The sequence below is a fragment of the Bombina bombina genome, chromosome 1, assembly GCF_027579735.1.
Source record: "Bombina bombina isolate aBomBom1 chromosome 1, aBomBom1.pri, whole genome shotgun sequence".
NCBI classification, from domain to species: Eukaryota; Metazoa; Chordata; class Amphibia; order Anura; family Bombinatoridae; genus Bombina; species Bombina bombina.
The window spans coordinates 651845441-651863403 of record NC_069499.1 but is presented as its reverse complement, the minus strand read 5'-3'; the positions used below and the strand labels follow the sequence as shown (position 1 = coordinate 651863403).

Sequence of the window (17963 nt, the reverse complement as noted above, 5' to 3'; positions counted from 1 at the left end):
TGCAGGTCAGCCTTCACCTAGATGGCTTTCTGCTCATTTCTTGTGTTTTTAGAAAAAAAATTTTCAGTGGGACAATGTATGCTAGTCAGCCATTTTGGTCTTCTTTGCATATTTTTCTACCATCTTAATGTTCTTGCTTCTTCTGAGGCAGCCTGTGGTAGGATGTCCTCCATGCAGTTGTCTGTTTGATTATTACTTGTGGACTCCACAGCTAGGGTATCATTTCCCAGAAGTAATGGATCATGGACTCTCACCACCTGTATGAAAGAAAACATGCTTACCCGATTAATTTTTTTCATAGTGGTGAGAGTCCACAGTACCCCACCCTGTTTTTTTTTTCTGGGTTTGTTTTTTTGTGCACATCTTTTTTTCCCTGCTCCTATTTTGTGGGTTCTTATTACTTTTCCTTCCACTTTGTGCTCGGCTATACGTTAGACTGAGGTACTGGTGAGGTGGGAGAGGTTTTATAAAGTTTTTGGAGTTTGGGAATCTTTGCTGCCTCCTACTGGTAGGGAAGTGTAATTCCCAGGAGTAATAGATTGTGGACTCTCACCACCATGAAAGAAATAAATGTATCAGGTAAGCATAAATAGTTTTTCATGTGTGGGGTATTTTTGTTGTGTGAATGGGTGTTCTGTCTTAAGGTTATTGCTAATGATACAGATATAAGACCCTTTAGATGGGATTCCCCGCTTTTAAACTGGAGTGTCATGTCCCTCTGTTTTCTGGGTCTATACTTTGGGCAAGCAATTAGAAAGGGTGTGACCCTTCATTTAAAAAATAGAGTAATACCCTCTTTCACATGAGGGTTCTCATATCACTTTAGTTAAATCAGAGGTGGAGATGTAAGTTTTGTCGTAGTCTACCTCTCCCACCTCTAGAAAATAACTTCTAGTGGGGCAGGGGATCACCATTTTAATGGTGATCAGTTGCATCCTAGGGGGACAGGTGACCCCTGTGTTAATAGGAATGCACAACCTTTTAAATAAGGGTCACTTTTCCCTGTTAGAGAGACCCTTAACAAATTAAACCTTTAAAGGGACATGAAACCCACATTTTTTTCTTTCATGGTTTAGATAGAGCATGCAACTTTAAACAACTTTCTAATTTATTTCTATTGTCTAATGTGCTTCATTCTCTTGATATCCTTTGCTGAAAAGCATATCTAGATTGGCTCAGAAGCTGCCGATTGGTGGCTGCACATAGATGCCTCGTGTGATTGGTTCACCCATGTGCACTGATATATCTTCAACAAAGGATATCTAAAGTAGGAAGCAAAATAGATAATTGAATTAAATTGTAATGTTGTTTAAAATTGTATTCTCTATTTGAATCATGAAAGAAAAATGTTGGGTTTAATGTCCCTTTAAGTATATCCTTTTTCAACAATAGGTTTTTGTTTTTATAAGTGACCTAGGGGATCAGATATGGGTTCTTTAAAGGGACAGTCAAGACAAAATTAAACTTTGTGATTCAGTTAAAGCACACAATTTTAAACAAACTTTCCAATTCACTTCCATTATCTAAATGTGCACAATCATTTTATAGGCACACTTTCTGAGGCACCTCCTAGTGAGCATGTGCAAGATTCACAGAATATACATAATATGCATTTTGTGATTGGCTGATAGCTGTCACATGATGCATTAGGAAGGAAATTGTGACTGACATTTGTCAGAATAAAATCTACTCATTTGAAATTCAAACTTAGTGCTTTAGCATTGTCTCTTTATTATTCATTATTTTATACTCTGTTGTGATGAGTGGTCCTTTAAAAACACATTTTATAAACATAATATTGATGTTGTTATCCGCCTCCCTCTAAGTCTGTGTTTCACCATGTTTAAATCTAGCGTTCATTGCTTTCCAGTGCTAAAATGCATTCAGCAACTCTATTTTAAATACCTGCAGTGAAACGCAGGTAGCAAAAGGGTGGCACCCATAATTAAAGGGAGGTGCATCAAACTTATTTAGTGGAGTGGTTCATTTCCCTGTAACCCCCTCCCCAAAGGCTCTCTGTTGGAAAAACCCATGCATTAGTAGAGATTTCTCCACCCCTGTGATGTCACCACACCCACATATGGTTATGTCATTGGTTGTCCTGGCAAAAGCCAACAATTGGAAAGAAGTCTGAAATCTCTTTTCTTTAGCTGCAGTGCGGTGGGGTCTCCAAGATCCTGTTTGGAAGGGGTACCTACCCAGGAGGAGACGTTATCTGCACATAGCAGCTGATGTTTATGACAAGTTGGCATTACACTTTTGGCCATGTTATAATATTTCAGAGTGGCCTTTTGCTTTGGTTTTTCCAAACTAGATGCCTTGAGAAAACCGTAATTCTAAAACAAAGCATGTTTTATTTTAGGCGTCCATATCTAAATTGTTATCAAATTGAACTACATAGTCAAACACCAAACTATTTTAACAGCTGCATCATTGAGGGGTTTTTTTGTAAGGGAAATTAAAGTTTTTTTTTTTTTTAATTATTCAATTAGTTTCTGCTTTGAATAGCAACATTTATAAATGACAGAAAATGTTATTATAATGTAAAGTATTTCACTGCCCCCACAGGCTAATTCATAATTCAACCTGGCTGAAGTAATGTGTGTTCCTTCCACCACTTACCAGGACCATATTTGTGTGCATGCTGTAAATTGTTGTATTGCATGCTGGGGAATGTTCACCATTCATATACTTGTGATCCTGCTTCACATTCATGTAAAGTTTATAGAAGCATTGCATACATTTTTTTTTTTTTTATAGACCTTGGGCACTCCTACCATAGGTTTATTACCACTATACTAGTATAGCCAGTAGGACGTTTTCACATATGCAATTGGACCTTTGTAGCCTTCATAACTAGCATAACATAATTGGTTTAATTTATATTCATGTTTAGTGAGTTAATAAGGAGTATTACACCTTTGTATCCTTTCCATGATACATAAATGTGATCCACCAGAAAATAAATCTGTTCATGATAATTGGGAATGTAAAAATGGACTTGCACATAAATATATATTGGTTCAATTTAATAATGAAAACTTTGGTTTCAGTTGCTGTTTTGTTTTATGTAGTAAGGATTACTGCTGTGTTGTAACAACTCATTTGTGAAATACATTAATTGTTTATTTAAAGCAAGTTAATGTTGCATAATGTACCAACTGAAGACATTGCATAGGGACAATTTAGAACAGGGTAGTTTCTCTGGTCCTTTTGGTAAATACATGCTTGGGATCTGTCTTCCTTCCATTGTCATTCTTCAGTAAACCGATTCTCTATATTAGGACTGCCTATTACCAGAGGAGTGTAGTTATAAATTGTACCTTATTGGGGGACTCTTCATTTGTCAAAAATAGTTTGAGAGAATATAAACTGCAGAAAGAAGGAATTAGAGTGATTTGTTGTTTTTCCACTTTATAAGTTTACATTCTCTTGTTCGTTTAACAGCACTACATAAACCACACTACCCCACCAATGTCCAAGAGCAAAGAAAAAGAGGTGGAGAAGAAAGAACAAGAAAAATCAAGAGAGCGATCAAGGGAAAGGGAGAAGAAGGAGGAAAAAGAAAGGAAAGAGCGGAAGAGAGTGCGTCTGTTTTATGTTCTTTACATGTTTAAAAAAATATTTTTAATAACCAAAAGACACATGGAAGTCAGAATTAAACTTTCATAACTTAGAATTAGACCCTTTCCAGTTTCTTATGTTATAACAGTGATCTCTTTTTTTCTTTCCTTTGGATCCTTTCTATGAGTGTATACTGGAGTAGGCTCAGGAGTTTTGCATGTTTAAAGGAACAGTAAACACCTTGACATTTTTATATTCAATGTTATGTGTAATGAAATTAAACTTTCATATCTTGAAAAGCACCTGCTGTCTTTTCAAGGTTACCCTGCTATATAAATGTTTCATATTGGCTTTAGCTGATACAGACCTACTAACTCTCACAATATGGTCATGTGACACACTATTTGCTGGGTTTTCTGTCGGTCACCCGGTGATCTGCATAAATTACTCAGTGTGCTGGGGACCAGTGAGAATAGATGCACAATCTTACAATGAGTAGCTGCTTCCCTGCAAACTTACATGCAGTCCTCACTGCAGAGCTGTTATGTCAGATAGTGCTTACTTTAGTGTGTATATCAATTTGCCTTGATTCACTCCTGCCCCCCCTCCCTCTATTAGAAGTTAGAGCTCGTTTCAGTAGCAGGCAGTTCCTGAAAGGCTAGCTGAGGTTCATGATGTCATTTACTCCTCCACTCTCAAATGAGGCAGGGGCGGAGCTTGAGGGTTCCCCGGTGCCACATGTGAGGGAGATTGGAGTTAGCCCTGTGGAACAAAGCCTGAGGAGCGGAGTAAGAACTGTTTTATTTATTTTATTTGTTTATTTTCATTCAAATCCAGTTGCCAGACTGTGTAGGTAGTAGGCTAACACTCTTGCAATATTCAGTACACGGTACAAAAATAAATACAAAATATTTCTTCTTTATTATTCTGAACATATGCTGTATGTTGTAATGTGGATAATTATTATAAGAAAACAAAAGGGGTTAATGAAGATTGGTGGCAAAAGTGTATATTGAACATGAAAGAAATACTCTTATTTTTGTAATGTTTTTAGGTGAGAATAGTAATAAAAATGTTGTTTTTTTAAAGTGGACTTTTGTCAACAACCTGTTAACCCCTTGTGCTTTTTGTAATTATTGTGCTTTTTAACACAATAGGTGTTGTCTCAACATCTCCCTACAATCTTATAAGGGAGATTTATTTATTCTGTTTTTGGCTTTGCATAGCCATACAATGTGCAATTCCATGGTGTTTCTGTGGTTTCTTCTGTCTCACTCCAATGGTATTCCCAATGACCCAGTATATTTAATGCTTTGTTCCTGGTTTGGCCCATTATTTATTAGCCATCTAGCAGTATGCCAGTGTTCTACCCAGTTCCTGTGTGTGTCTCCTGCCTGTGCAGTACCTGTGTGTGTGTCCTGCCTGCGCAGTACCTGTGTGTGTCCTGCCTGCGCAGTACCTGTGTGTGTCCTGCCTGCGCAGTACCTGTGTGTGTCCTGCCTGCGCAGTACCTGTGTGTGTCCTGCCTGCGCAGTACCTGTGTGTGTCCTGCCTGCGCAGTACCTGTGTGTGTCCTGCCTGCGCAGTACCTGTGTGTGTGTGTCTCCTGTTTCCGCAGTACCACTGTGTGTGTGTGTGTCTCCTGCCTCCTCAGCACCTCTGTGTGTGTCTCTCCTGCCTTCCCAGCGCCTGTGTGTGTGTTCTGCCTGCCCAGTATCTGTGTGTGTGTGTGTGTTCTGCCTGCCCAGTATCTGTGTGTGTGTGTGTGTTCTGCCTGCCCAGTATCTGTGTGTGTGTGTGTGTATGTTCTGCCTGTGCAGTATCTTAAATATTTGAGAGATTTTATTATTTTGTGTGTCTAGTGAATACTTGTTGAGAGCAGAAATCCAACTCAAACTCTCTATTCTACCTACAAGGAGAGTGAGTGAGTTCAGACCTATGATAAGGGAATTGGAGGGTCAGAGGCTGCATGTAACCATAAGACTTTTCCTGAGGATCCTTTCATCTCCTTGAGAGCAAGAAAGGATATTCCTTGGGTACCCCAAATAAAACGGTCCTTTTTTCATTCCTGCATTTCCTTTCTTCTTCCTATTGACCTGATTTATCCTCTATTAAATACTTGTTATAACTCCATGAATAATATGGGTCCACAATTATTGGCTTTTAAGATAGGTGCCGTTTTCACAAAGCGTACTGATTTTGATATTGCCTTTAACAACCATGTTGATGTAACCACTTAAACAACTGCTCAAAATTTAAAATCTAGTTTAACGTTTTTTACACTATAATTATTTGTATTATAATATAAATGGTTGATGCAGACATTTTATGATTACTCATTATAATGCTTAATATTGCTGCTTTCTCCTTTAGGATCACTCAAACAGCGACCGTGAATTAACACAAGAATCCAAAAAACGCAAAGAGGAAAATGGAACTAGTGAGTGAATTGTATTTATCAGTACATATTAGTAAGGAGCAGTAGTAAGTGCATTTTTTCTCTGTGGAAATACAAATTAAAGTATAATAATAAATGCGAAATGTGTTGAGTTAAATTTTATCCATAATGTATCTAGGTTTGAGTACTCGTGCCAGTTTAGTTCTTCTTTGTTATACAATAAGAATCTAGATAATATGAAAACAAAGTACTTGTCTTCCTACAAAAGTAGGAAGTATATAAATGTTATACATTTATTGTAACATATGGTTATATACTGATGATTAGTGTTGGTAGAGTCATTTAATTCATGCAGGCTTCAGCAACAGTTTATATTGCTACAGTAGAAAAGTTTCTTGATATAGTTGTATAAAAACAACTTATGATGCTTTGAGAATCATTTGTCGTTAAAAATGAAATGACTAGCATTAATGTATTGCAATAAAAGGTTAAAAACTGTTGTATTGTTCAGAAGTATTTTTATTTTAGTTCTTTTCATTCTGGGTTATATCCAGTACTTTAGACACACCTGTTTTATAGTCTGTACAAAGCTATGAATGGTTGTTTATCTGGTCAGCTTGGCCTTTCAGTAAAACTGTTGTCTTTCATGCTCCAGGCATCTCTAAACGCAGTAAAAGCGAAAGTCCATCAGACTCGCCACGCTCAAATGAAAAGGAGAGAAATAAATCTAAATCTTCAAGTAAAGAGAAAGGAGATTTTGTAAAATCAGAAAAGATGGAAAAAAGTTCCTCTAGCAGTAAAAAGGTAAATTAAATGCTTTAAAGCAGACATGTATTTATGTCAGAGCGCAACAATTTTGCTTTTCTTATCCTTTTGCTTAAATATGTTGGCAATAATAACAAAAGGGGGACAATAAAACTGCAACGAAAATGTACTTCAATGATTGTACAAGCCCAACTGACTCATACCTGCTTTCTTTCATGTAATTGGCAAGAGTCCATGAGCTAGTGACTTATGGGATATACAATCCTACCAGGAGGGGCAAAGTTTCCCAAACCTCAAAATGCCTATAAATAAACCCCTCACCACACCCACAATTCAGTTTTACAAACTTTGCCTCCTATGGAGGTGGTGAAGTAAGTTTGTGCTAAGATTTCTACGTTGATATGCGCTTTTCAGCATTGTTGAAGCCCGATTCCTCTCAGAGTACAGCGAATGTCAGAGGGACGTGAAGGGAGTATCACCTATTGAATACAATGATTTCCCTAACGGGGGTCTATTTCATAGGTTCTCTGTTATCGGTCGTAGAGATTCATCTCCTACCTCCCTTTTCAGATCGACGATATACTCTCAATTTACCATTACCTCTACTGATAACTGTTTCAGTACTGGTTTGGCTATCTGCTATATGCGGATGGGTGTCTTTTGGTAAGTATGTTTTTTATTACTTAAGACACCTCAGCTATGGTTTGGCACTTTATGCATTTATATAAAGTTCTAAATATATGTATTGTACTTATATTTGCCATGAGTCAGGTTCATGTATTTACTTCTGCAGACTGTCAGTTTCATATTTGGGGAATATAAACATTTTTTTTTAAGAATTTTTTATTTTATTTTTTCTAACCTGGGGTTTAGTCTTTTTTTTCAATTGACTACTTCTTGCAAATTGCGGGCGGTATTAGGCCCGCGGGTGCGTAAAAAATGCTAAACTTTATTGCGTCATTCTTGGTGCGAGAATGTTTTTGCGCGAAAAATAAATCTATGACGCTACTTTGTCATTTCCGGCGTCATAGTTGACGCCGAAGCCTTACACACAGTTGCGTCATTAGTGACGCGAGTGTGTCATTTCCAGTTATTATTGGCGCCAAAAAAGTTTTCAGTTATGCTGTGCGTCATACTTGGCGCCAAACTTTTTCATAATTTCAATACCCCATTGATGTTTGCCTCTTGCCTTTTCTCTATCAGAGGGCTATGCTATTTGCATTTTTTCCCATTCCTGAAACTGTCATATAAGGAAATTGATAATTTTGCTTTATATGTTGTTTTTTCTTTTACATTTTGCAGGATGTCTCAATCTGATCCTGCCTCAGAAGTTTCTGCTGGAACATTGCTGCCTGACATCGGTTCTACCAAAGCTAAGTGCATTTGTTGTAAGATAGTGGAAATTATTTCGCCGAATGTCATTTGTAATAGTTGTCATTTTAAACTTTTACATGCAGATAGTGTGTCCATCAGTAATAGTACATTGCCAGTTGCAGTTCCTTCAACTTCTAATGTACATGATATACCTATTAATTTTAAAGAGTTTGTTTCTGATTCTATCCAGAAGGCTTTGTCTGCATTTCCACCTTCTAATAAACGTAAAAGGTCTTTTAAAACTTCTCATTCAGTTGATGAAATTTCAAATGACCAACAACATAATAATTTATCCTCTTCTGATGAGGATCTATCTGATACAGAAGATCCTTCCTCATACATTGACAAATCTACTTATTTATTTAAAATAGAGTATATGCGTTCTTTATTAAGAAGTGTTAATTACTTTGGATATTGAGGTAACCAGTCCTCTTGATGTTCAGTCTAATAAACGTTTAAATGCTGTTATTAAACCTCCTGTGGTTTCTCCAGGGGTTTTTCCTATTCCTGAGGCTATTTCTGATATGATTTCTAAGGAATGGAATAAGCCAGGTACTTCTTTTATTCATTCTTCAAGGTTTAAAAAAATTGTATCCTTTACCAGCAAATTCTATAGAGTTTTGGGAAAAAATCCCTAAAGTTTATGGGGCTATTTCTACTCTTGCTAAACGTACCACTATTCCTATGGAAGATAGTACTTCCTTTAAGGATCCTTTAGATAGGAAGCTTGAATCTTATCTAAGGAAGGCCTATTTATATTCAGGTAATCTTCTCAGACCTGCAATTTCTTTGGCTGATGTTGCGGCTGCATCAACTTTCTGGTTGGAGAATTTAGCACAATAAGAATTGGATTCTGACATATCTAGCATTATTCGCTTACTGCAATATGCTAATCATTTTATTTGTGATGCCATTTTTGATATTATCAAAATTGATGTTAGATCCATGTCTTTAGCTATATTAGCTAGAAGAGCTTTGTGGCTTAAATCTTGGAATGCTGATATGACATCTAAATCTAGATTACTACTATCTCTTTCTTTCCAAGGTAATAATTTATTTGGTTCTCAGTTGGATTCTATTATTTCAACTGTCACTGGGGGAAAGGGAGTTTTTCCGCCTCAGGATAAAAAACCTAAGGGTAAATCTAAGGCTTCTAACCGTTTTTGTTCCTTTCGTCAAAATAAGGAACAAAAACGTAATCCTTCCCCCAAGTAATCTGTTTCCAATTGGAAGCCTTCCTCAAATTGGAATAAATCCAAGCCATTTAAGAAACCAAAGTCAGCCCCTAAGTCCGCATGAAGGTGCGGCCCTCATTCCAGCTCAGCTGGTAGGGGGCAGATTAAGGTTTTTCAAGGATATTTGGATAAATTCTGTCCAAAGTCAATGGATTCAGAGCATTGTCTCTCAAGGGTATCGAATAGGATTCAGAGTAAGACCTCCTGTGAGAAGATTTTTTCTCTCACGTATCCCAGCAAATCCAGTAAAAGCTTAGGCTTTCCTGACGTGTGTTTCAGACCTGGAGTCTTCAGGGGTAATCATGCCAGTTCCTTTTCAGGAACAAGGTTTGGGGTTTTATTCAAATCTATTCATTGTCCCAAAGAAGGAAAATTTATTCAGACCAGTTCTGGATCTGAAAATTTTGAATCGTTATGTAAGAGTACCAACTTTCAAGATGGTGACTATAAGGACTATTCTGCCTTTTGTTTAGCGAGGACATTATATGTCCACAATAGACTTGCAGGATGCATACCTTCATATTCTGATTCATCCAACACATTTTCAGTTTCTGAGATTCATTTTTCTAGACAAGCATTACCAATTTGTTGCTCTTCCATTTGGCCTAGCAACAGCTCCAAGAATATTTTCAAAGGTTCTATGTGCCCTACTCTCTGTAATCAGAGAACAGAGTATTGCGGTGTTTCCTTATTTGGATGATATCTTGGTACTAGCTCAGTCTTTACGTTCTGCAGAATCTCACACGAATCAACTAGTGTTGTTTCTTCGGAAACATGGTTGGAGGATCAATTTACCAAAAAGTTTCTTGATTCCTCAGACAAGGGTCACCTTTTTAGGCTTCCAGATAGATTCAGTGTCCATGACTCTGTCTCTAACAGACAAGAGACGTTTAAAATTGGTTGCAGCCTGCTGGGAACCTTCAGTCTCAGTCATTCCCTTCAGTGGCTATGTGCATGGAAGTTTTAGGTCTCATGACTGCAGCATCGGACGCGATCCCCTTTGCTCGTTTTCACATGAGACCTCTACAGCTTTGTATGCTGAACCAATGGTGCAGGGATTATACAAAGATATCACAATTAATATCCTTAAATCCCAATGTATGACACTCTGACGTGGTGGATAGATCACCATCGTTTAGTTCAAGGTGCTTCCTATGTTCGGCCAACCTGGACTGTGATCACAACAGATGCGAGTCTTTCAGGTTGGGGGGCTGTTTGGAAATCTCAAGAGGCGAGATTACCAATAAATATTTTAGAACTCCGTGCAATTCTCAGAGCTCTTCAGTTTTGGCCTTTGTTAAAGAGAGAACCGTTCATTTGTTTTCGGACAGACAATATCACAACAGTGGCATATGTCAATCATCAGGGTGGGACTCACAGTCCCCAAGCTATGAAAGAGGTATCTCGGATACTTGCTTGGGCGGAATCCAGCTCCTGTCTAATCTCTGCGGTGCATATCCTAGGTGTAGACAATTGGGAGGCGGATTATCTCAGCCGTCAGACTTTACATCCAGGGGAGTGGTCTCTCCATCCAGGTGTGTTTTCTCAGATTTTTCAGATGTGGGGTCTTCCAGAGATAGATCTCATGGCCTCTCATCTAAGCAAGAAACTTCCCAGATACCTGTCCAGGTCCAGGGATGTTCAGGCGGAAGTAGTGGATGCGCTGACACTTCCTTGGTGTTATCATCCTGCTTACATTTTCCCGCCTCTAGCTCTCCTTCCAAGAGTGATCTCCAAAATCATCATGGAACAATAATTTGTGTTGCTGGTGGCTCCAGCATGGCCACACAGGTTTTGGTATGCGGATCTTGTTCTGATGTCCAGTTACCAGCCTTGGCCACTTCCGTTAAGGCCAGACCTACTGTCTCAAGGTCCGTTTTTCCATCAGGATCTCAAATGATTAAATTTGAAGGTATGGAAATGGAACGCTTAGTACTAAGTCATAGAGGTTTCTCTGACTCAGTGATTAATACTATGTTACAAGCTCGTAAATCTGTCTCTAGAAAGATTTATTATAGAGTTTGGAAGACTTACATTTCATGGTGTTCTCATAAATTCTGTTGGCATTCTTTTAGAATTCCTAGAATTTTACAGTTTCTTCAGGATGGTTTTGATAAGGGTTTGTCTGCAAGTTCCTTGAAGGGACAAATCTTTGCTCTTTCTGTTTTCTTTCACAGAAAGATTGCTATACTTCCTGATATTCACTGTTTTGTACAGGCTTTAGTTCGTATTAAGCCTGTCATTAAATCAATTTCTCCTCCTTGGAGTCTTAATTTGGTTTTGAAGGCTTTACAGGCTCCTCCATTTGAGCCTATGCATTATTTGGACATTAAGCTACTTTCTTGTAAAGTGTTGTTCCTTTTGGCTATCTCTTCTGCTAGAAGAGTTTCTGAGCTATCTGCTCTTTCTTGTGAGTCTCCTTTTCTGATTTTTCATCAGGATAAGTCAGTTTTGCGGACTTCTTTTCAATTTTTACCTAAGGTTGTGAATTCTAACAACATTAGTAGAGAAATTGTTGTCCCTTCCTTGTGTCCTAATCCTAAGAATTATTTGGAAAGATCCTTAAATTCTTTGGATGTGGTAAGAGCTTTGAAATATTATGTGGAAGCTACTAAAGATTTCAGGAAGACTTCTAGTCTATTTGTTTTATTTTCTGGTTCTAAGAAAGGTCAGAAGGCTTCTGCTGTTTCCTTGGCTTCTTGGTTAAAGCTTTTGATTCATCAAGCTTATTTGGAGTTGGGTCAGGCCCCACCTCAGAGAATTACAGCTCATTCTACTAGATCAGTCTCCACTTCGTGGGCCTTTAAGAATGAAGCTTCAGTTGATCAGATTTGCAAAGCGGCAACTTGGTCCTCTTTGCATACATTTACTAAATTCTACCGTTTTGATGTATTTGCTTCTTCAGAAGCAGTTTTTGGTAGAAAAGTTCTTCAGGCATCTTTTTCAGTTTGATTCTTCTGCTTTTAATTTAAGTTTTTTTCTTTCATTTATGAGAATAAACTTATTTTTTGGGGTTGTGGATTATTTTTTTCAGTGCAAAATGGCTGTTTTTTATTTTTATCCCTCCCTCTCTAGTGACTTGCGTGGAGTTCCACATCTTGGGTATTGCTATCCCATACATCACTAGCTCATGGACTCTTGCCAATTACATGAAAGAAAACATAATTTATGTAAGAACTTACCTGATAAATTCATTTCTTTCATATTGGCAAGAGTCCATGAGGCCCACCCTTTTTATGGTGGTTATGATTTTTTGTATAAAGCACAATTATTTCCACATTTCTTTTGTTTATGCTTTCTACTCCTTTCTTTGTCACCCCACTGCTTGGCTATTCGTTAAACTGAATTGTGGGTGTGGTGAGGGGTGTATTTATAGGCATTTTGAGGTTTGGGAAACCTGCCCCTCCTGGTAGGAATATATATCCCATACGTCACTAGCTCATGGACTCTTACCAATATGAAAGAAATTAATTTATCAGGTAAGTTCTTACATAAATTATGTTTTTAAAGAGACATTATAAAGTAGAAATTCCATGCTGTCAATTGTTAAAACATTTCATTTTTGCATTACTGACCTTTAGATAACTGTTTAAACCCTGTAAGCATTGCAGCTCCCATGAAGCAGCACACGGCCAGTCAGCCAATCAAATCGATCAGCCAAACAGTTATATAGTAAAGCAAAATCTACATGTTCTAGCAAATGAGAACATACTTTATTATTTATGTTTATTACAATGTCTCTTTATCTGTAAACTTATCTAGATTTAAAAAATGGCTTTATCTGCATCCTAGACGTTTTTAAGTTCTGTTATTATCTTTACCACTTCGTTTTGTAGGTTGGAACTGTGAATTCAGGTCACATTTTTTTTTTCCATATGCGCTCAAAGTCTGTTTTAATTTTAATCATACTTTTTCTCTCAATGTGATAAATACCATTTTGCTCAAGGAAGAACATGCTTGTTGTCAGAACTGAGACTTGAAATGGTAATGCCCATTAAATGGTTCATATCTCCATTCTAAATTGGTTCCTTACAGAGTTTTTTAGTCACTCAACATTTCAGTATGAATCTCCTGATTGAAGTTACTTTTTTATATGTTCTCAAAGAAAGATTAGCCCCGGAGTTCTAATCTAATCATCGTATGGTACAGCATAGTTTGCTCATTATGCCAGGTGAATGAGGATCAAAGTGAGACTAAGTTTTCATTTGTTTGTTATATTAATAGGAATCCAGACATGACAAGGAAAAATCTGAGAAGAAAGAGAAGCGTGAAAGTGCAGGGGGAAAAGAAGAGAAAAAGCAATATCCTTTTTATGTAATGTTCATGAGGCTTTGCAATGCTAATTTCATATACGGTTGTATTTTCCTGTTTAAAGGGACAGTCAAGTCCAAAAAAAACTTTAATGCTTCAAATAGGGCATGTCATTTTAAACAACTTTTAGGAAACTTAGGAAGGCTCATATGAAGATTTCTAAGCCCTTGAAGGCCGCCTCTTATGCTTTTTTATTTGATTTTCACAACAGGCTAGAGCTAGTTCATGTGAGCCATATAGATAGCGTGATCACGCCTGTGGCTTGTGGCAGACACTGCACTAATTGGCTAAAATGAACGTCAATAGATAAATAAAATATCATGTGATCAGGGGGCTGTCAGAAGATGCTTAGATACAAGGTAATCACAGAGGTAAAAAGTATATAAACATAACTGTGTTGGTTATGCAAAACTGGGGAATGGGTAATAAAGGGATTATCTATCTTTTCAAATCATAAAAATTCTGTTTTTGACTGTCCCTTTAAAGACAACCTAGTATGCTGTTTTTTAATTCCCTCGTTTACATACAACAAAGGAAAACACTTGCTTTGTTTCTTTTAAATCACAATGTTTGTATTAACTAAATACAAAGCATTCACCAATATACTTTACTCATCCCTGTATAATTACACGCATACATAGCAGGACCCATGTCAAACTTATTTACATAGGGAACATATCTCACACACAGAATACCAATCCCTCATCAGTATGTATACAACATCTATTTGTACTATTCTTAATTATATATACAAAACTCACTTGATTATATAGACCAAGCCTCATTCACTTAAAGGGACAGTCTACACCAGAATTGTTATTGTTTTGCATAACCAACACTGTTATATTAATACACTTTTCTTCATAAATGGAAAGAGTCCACAGCTGCATTCATTACTTTTGGGAATTTAGAACCTGGCCACCAGGAGGAGGCAAAGACACCACAGCAGAAGGCTTAAATACTCCTCCCACTTCCCTCATCCCCCAGTCATTCTTTGCCTTTCGTCCCAGGAGGTTGGCAGAGAAGTGTCAGAAGTTTTCAATAGTCTCTTATGTAGGGTAGTACTCTTCGGCATGGGACTGGAGTTTTAAGTAGTCCTGTCAGCCTCTCAGTGAGAGCATGGGTGAAACTTGGGGTCCGGAGATGCAGGGAGAGTCTTTCTGGGAAACCATCCCGACTCATATTAACAGCTCCACAAGCAATTGGCGTTGACGAGTTTCACTGCCTGCTTTTTTTTTCTCAAGTCCAGGGCAGAGGCGACACTACTATCTGTCACACTTGAAGGGCCGTGTTCCTGTTCCACGGCGTAGATTCCGGTAAGATTGTTTCATTTTACTTTCATCATAGATGTATTGTATTGTAATTTCAACTGTTTATCCGAGAGGGGCTACAACCTTTCAGGGATAACTTTAACATAGGGTCTCAGTGAGGCTCCTTTTTTATCTAGGAATCCAGGGTTAATATCTCCTGAGGGGGATTATTGAACAGGGGGGTTTATAATCATGTTTATGTAATTATGTCTGCTTCTATGTAGTGTTGCTTCGGCTCATGGCTATTTTGGAACATAACGGCCTATGTCTAGTGACGCAGCCTTTTCGGTCGGGCGTGCTTTTGCATGGACTGCACGGTTTACCTTGTGACCCCATTTTCATTTTTCTGACTGCGTGGTGACGGAGAAATCCTGGTCTGGTTCTCTGGAGGCGGCAGTGTCCCAGTTATCGAGGATTCTTGGAGACGGATGTCTCTGATTCAGACTCTACTTCTTGCGAAGAATATGAATTGGCCCGGGTGATACATGCCCATCAGTTATGTTCGAATGACGTTTTAGAGTGCCCTGTTCCGGGGAATCGGGTGCCCACTGAGCCATCCGTCTCTGGGGATTCTATTTCTCACGAGACGAGTTCCCTACCATCAACTCTTACTACGTATGCAGGTAACCCATACGCTACTTATCCTTTCTAGGGAGTGTGGCCTGTTCCCACCGGAGGTTACGACATGGTTCCGCATGGCCATATTTTTGGCGCTGGTGCATTTGCACCTTCCGGGAGTGTGCTTACGATAATGTCTGTGTTTCGTTAACCGGGGCTCGTCAGGCGTGCGATCGCCTGGTCCAGTTCAGCCTTCCGGGGGAGCGACTGCCCCTGAAGCCTCAGGGGATCAACCTTCGGGGCCGGTGGTGTTTCCTTTTGTCCCAGCGGAGGTATGTTGAGCCTTTAGTTATACTGGCGCACCTGCGTGTCCTACTAAGACCCACTCTTAATGGGTCTGGGGATTCTCAGTCTTACTCTTCGACTGGCTTGCATACATAGACATAAGGCGATGAAGTAATCTTCTTATAGTCTGTTATTTGTGTATCCTTTTCCAGTTCTGAGCTTGGAAGTCTCGGACCCCTGTTGGGTTGGTACTGCGGGTTCATCAGTTCTTCCTGGGCGATAACCTATGGGTTGCCTTATATTTTATTTTCATCTGGTTTAAAGCTCATGTTGTGGTGTGATATTTCATTCGGGAACTTTCCTCTCTGGAATTGATACTCGCGATTTTGTTCGCTCTGTTTACAAAAGTCTGTCTGACAGTTCTTTTTCCCTCCATCATCGGTGGAGACTCTATGTGGCCTTGACAGTGCTGGGGCCCTTGGTTTCAGGCTGGTCTTTGAGGCCTAGTTCAGACACGTGGCACCTTTTTATGTCCGGTTGGTCCGGTGTGGGCGCCCAGTGATCACAATATGATTGTGTGATTGTCTTGTTTTACAAGCTTCAACTAGCATCCTCAGAGGACTTGAGGGTCTGTTGTTGCTTAGGGGCATGGGGAATTGGTTCAGTCTTCTAGTGGGCCGGGACTCCATTGAGATCCGCGGCGACATGCTCAGACGTTTCCAAATTTTTCGGGAACTAGAGTGTTCCTTCCCGTTGTGGGTTGAAGGCTTGGAGGATTTAGGTCCTTCATACCGCCGTTCTTACGGTTTTGCCTTTCATGGTCTTTCATGGTTTCTTTGGAAGTGTCCTTTTAGAGGTTCTCTTCCTTTGGGTAGAGACTTTTTGGACTTCAGTTTTTGTGGCGGCTTTGGCCGCTTAATTAGGAAATGAAGGCCGTGAGGTTCTGTCTTCTTTCGGGAGTTAGTCGTCTCCATATCAGGGGCGATAGGAGGTGTTGTCCCTTTTTACAAGGTTTTTGCTTAGGGAATATTTTTCTGCCTGGGTTCGGGATGCTTTGCGTTCTTCTCCCTTAGGTGTGGTCCTCTGGAACGTTAATCTGAAAGGGTTATGGAAACTAGCCTTTCTTCTACTCTCTTTCGGTTGACTCTGTTCTCGTTTTCATTTCCCTTAGTGCTGCCCTTGGGGCCTTTGGGCTCTAGAGAAATTGCATGACTTTGTTGTGGCCTAGTACCTTGCTGGGTGGGGGGTGTTGACCGCCGGGAAGGGTGTTCTCTTCCCTTTGGGCTGGGAATTACGAGTGAGTACTGTACCCATTCTCCGGGTTTCCCGGTTCTCATCCCCTGTGTGGTCTGATTGCTTCAGACGGGGTATCTTGTGTTCCCTTAGGGTGTTGTTCGTTCTAGGACGATTCTGGGTCTGGAGTTCTTGTCTTGGAGCCTTCTTGGATGTCTGGAGACTTATGATCCGATGGACTGATTCGGGATGACCCAGTTTTCTCTTGTAAGATGTATCGAGTCCACGGATTCATCCTTGTGAGATATTCTCCTTCCCTACAGGAAGTGGCAGAGAGAGCACCCACAGCAGAGCTGTCTATATAGCTCCCCCCTTAGCTCCACCCCCAGTCATTCTGTCTGCCTGCTTAACTGCTAGGAAGGGCAAAGAGCTATGTGGTGACTATAATGTTAGTTTTTTATTTCTCAAGCAAAAGTTTAATATTTTAAATGGTACTGGTGTGTACTATTTACTCTCTGGCAGAAAAGGGATGAAGATTTCTGCAAGGAGGATGATGATCTTAGCACTTTGTAACTAAGATCCACTGCTGTTCTCACAAGGCCTGAAGAGTACTGGAAAACTTCAGTTGGGAGAACAGTTTGCAGGCTAAGCTGCATATGAGGTATGTTCAGTCTATATTTTTCTAGACAGACTGTGTTAATTCTAGAAAAGGTTGGCAATATCCCCATGAGGGAAGGGTAAGCTGTATTCAGACATTTTAATAGGAATTTCAGCTTGCTTGAAGGGCTCATTAGTTACTGGTGACACTGTTAAGAAAAAACGTTTTGTTTATTGATGCAATTATAACGTTTTTTGAAGGGACTAAAGGGGTCATTATGGCTTGGTTTTGAATTTTGTAACTCACATGGTTAATTAAGAGACACACTGGTG

At 39.1% G+C, this 17963-nt stretch overlaps 1 protein-coding gene across 1 annotated transcript in view; it reads left to right on the top strand.

Moving 5' to 3' along the window:
- THOC2 (THO complex subunit 2) overlaps positions 1 to 17963 on the top strand; it is an 889387-nt gene that overhangs the window by 824009 nt on the left and 47415 nt on the right. The window contains 4 exon segments of the mRNA XM_053699115.1: positions 3448 to 3585; positions 5938 to 6004; positions 6618 to 6766; positions 13561 to 13637. Coding sequence (XP_053555090.1) covers positions 3448 to 3585; positions 5938 to 6004; positions 6618 to 6766; positions 13561 to 13637 — 431 coding nt within the window.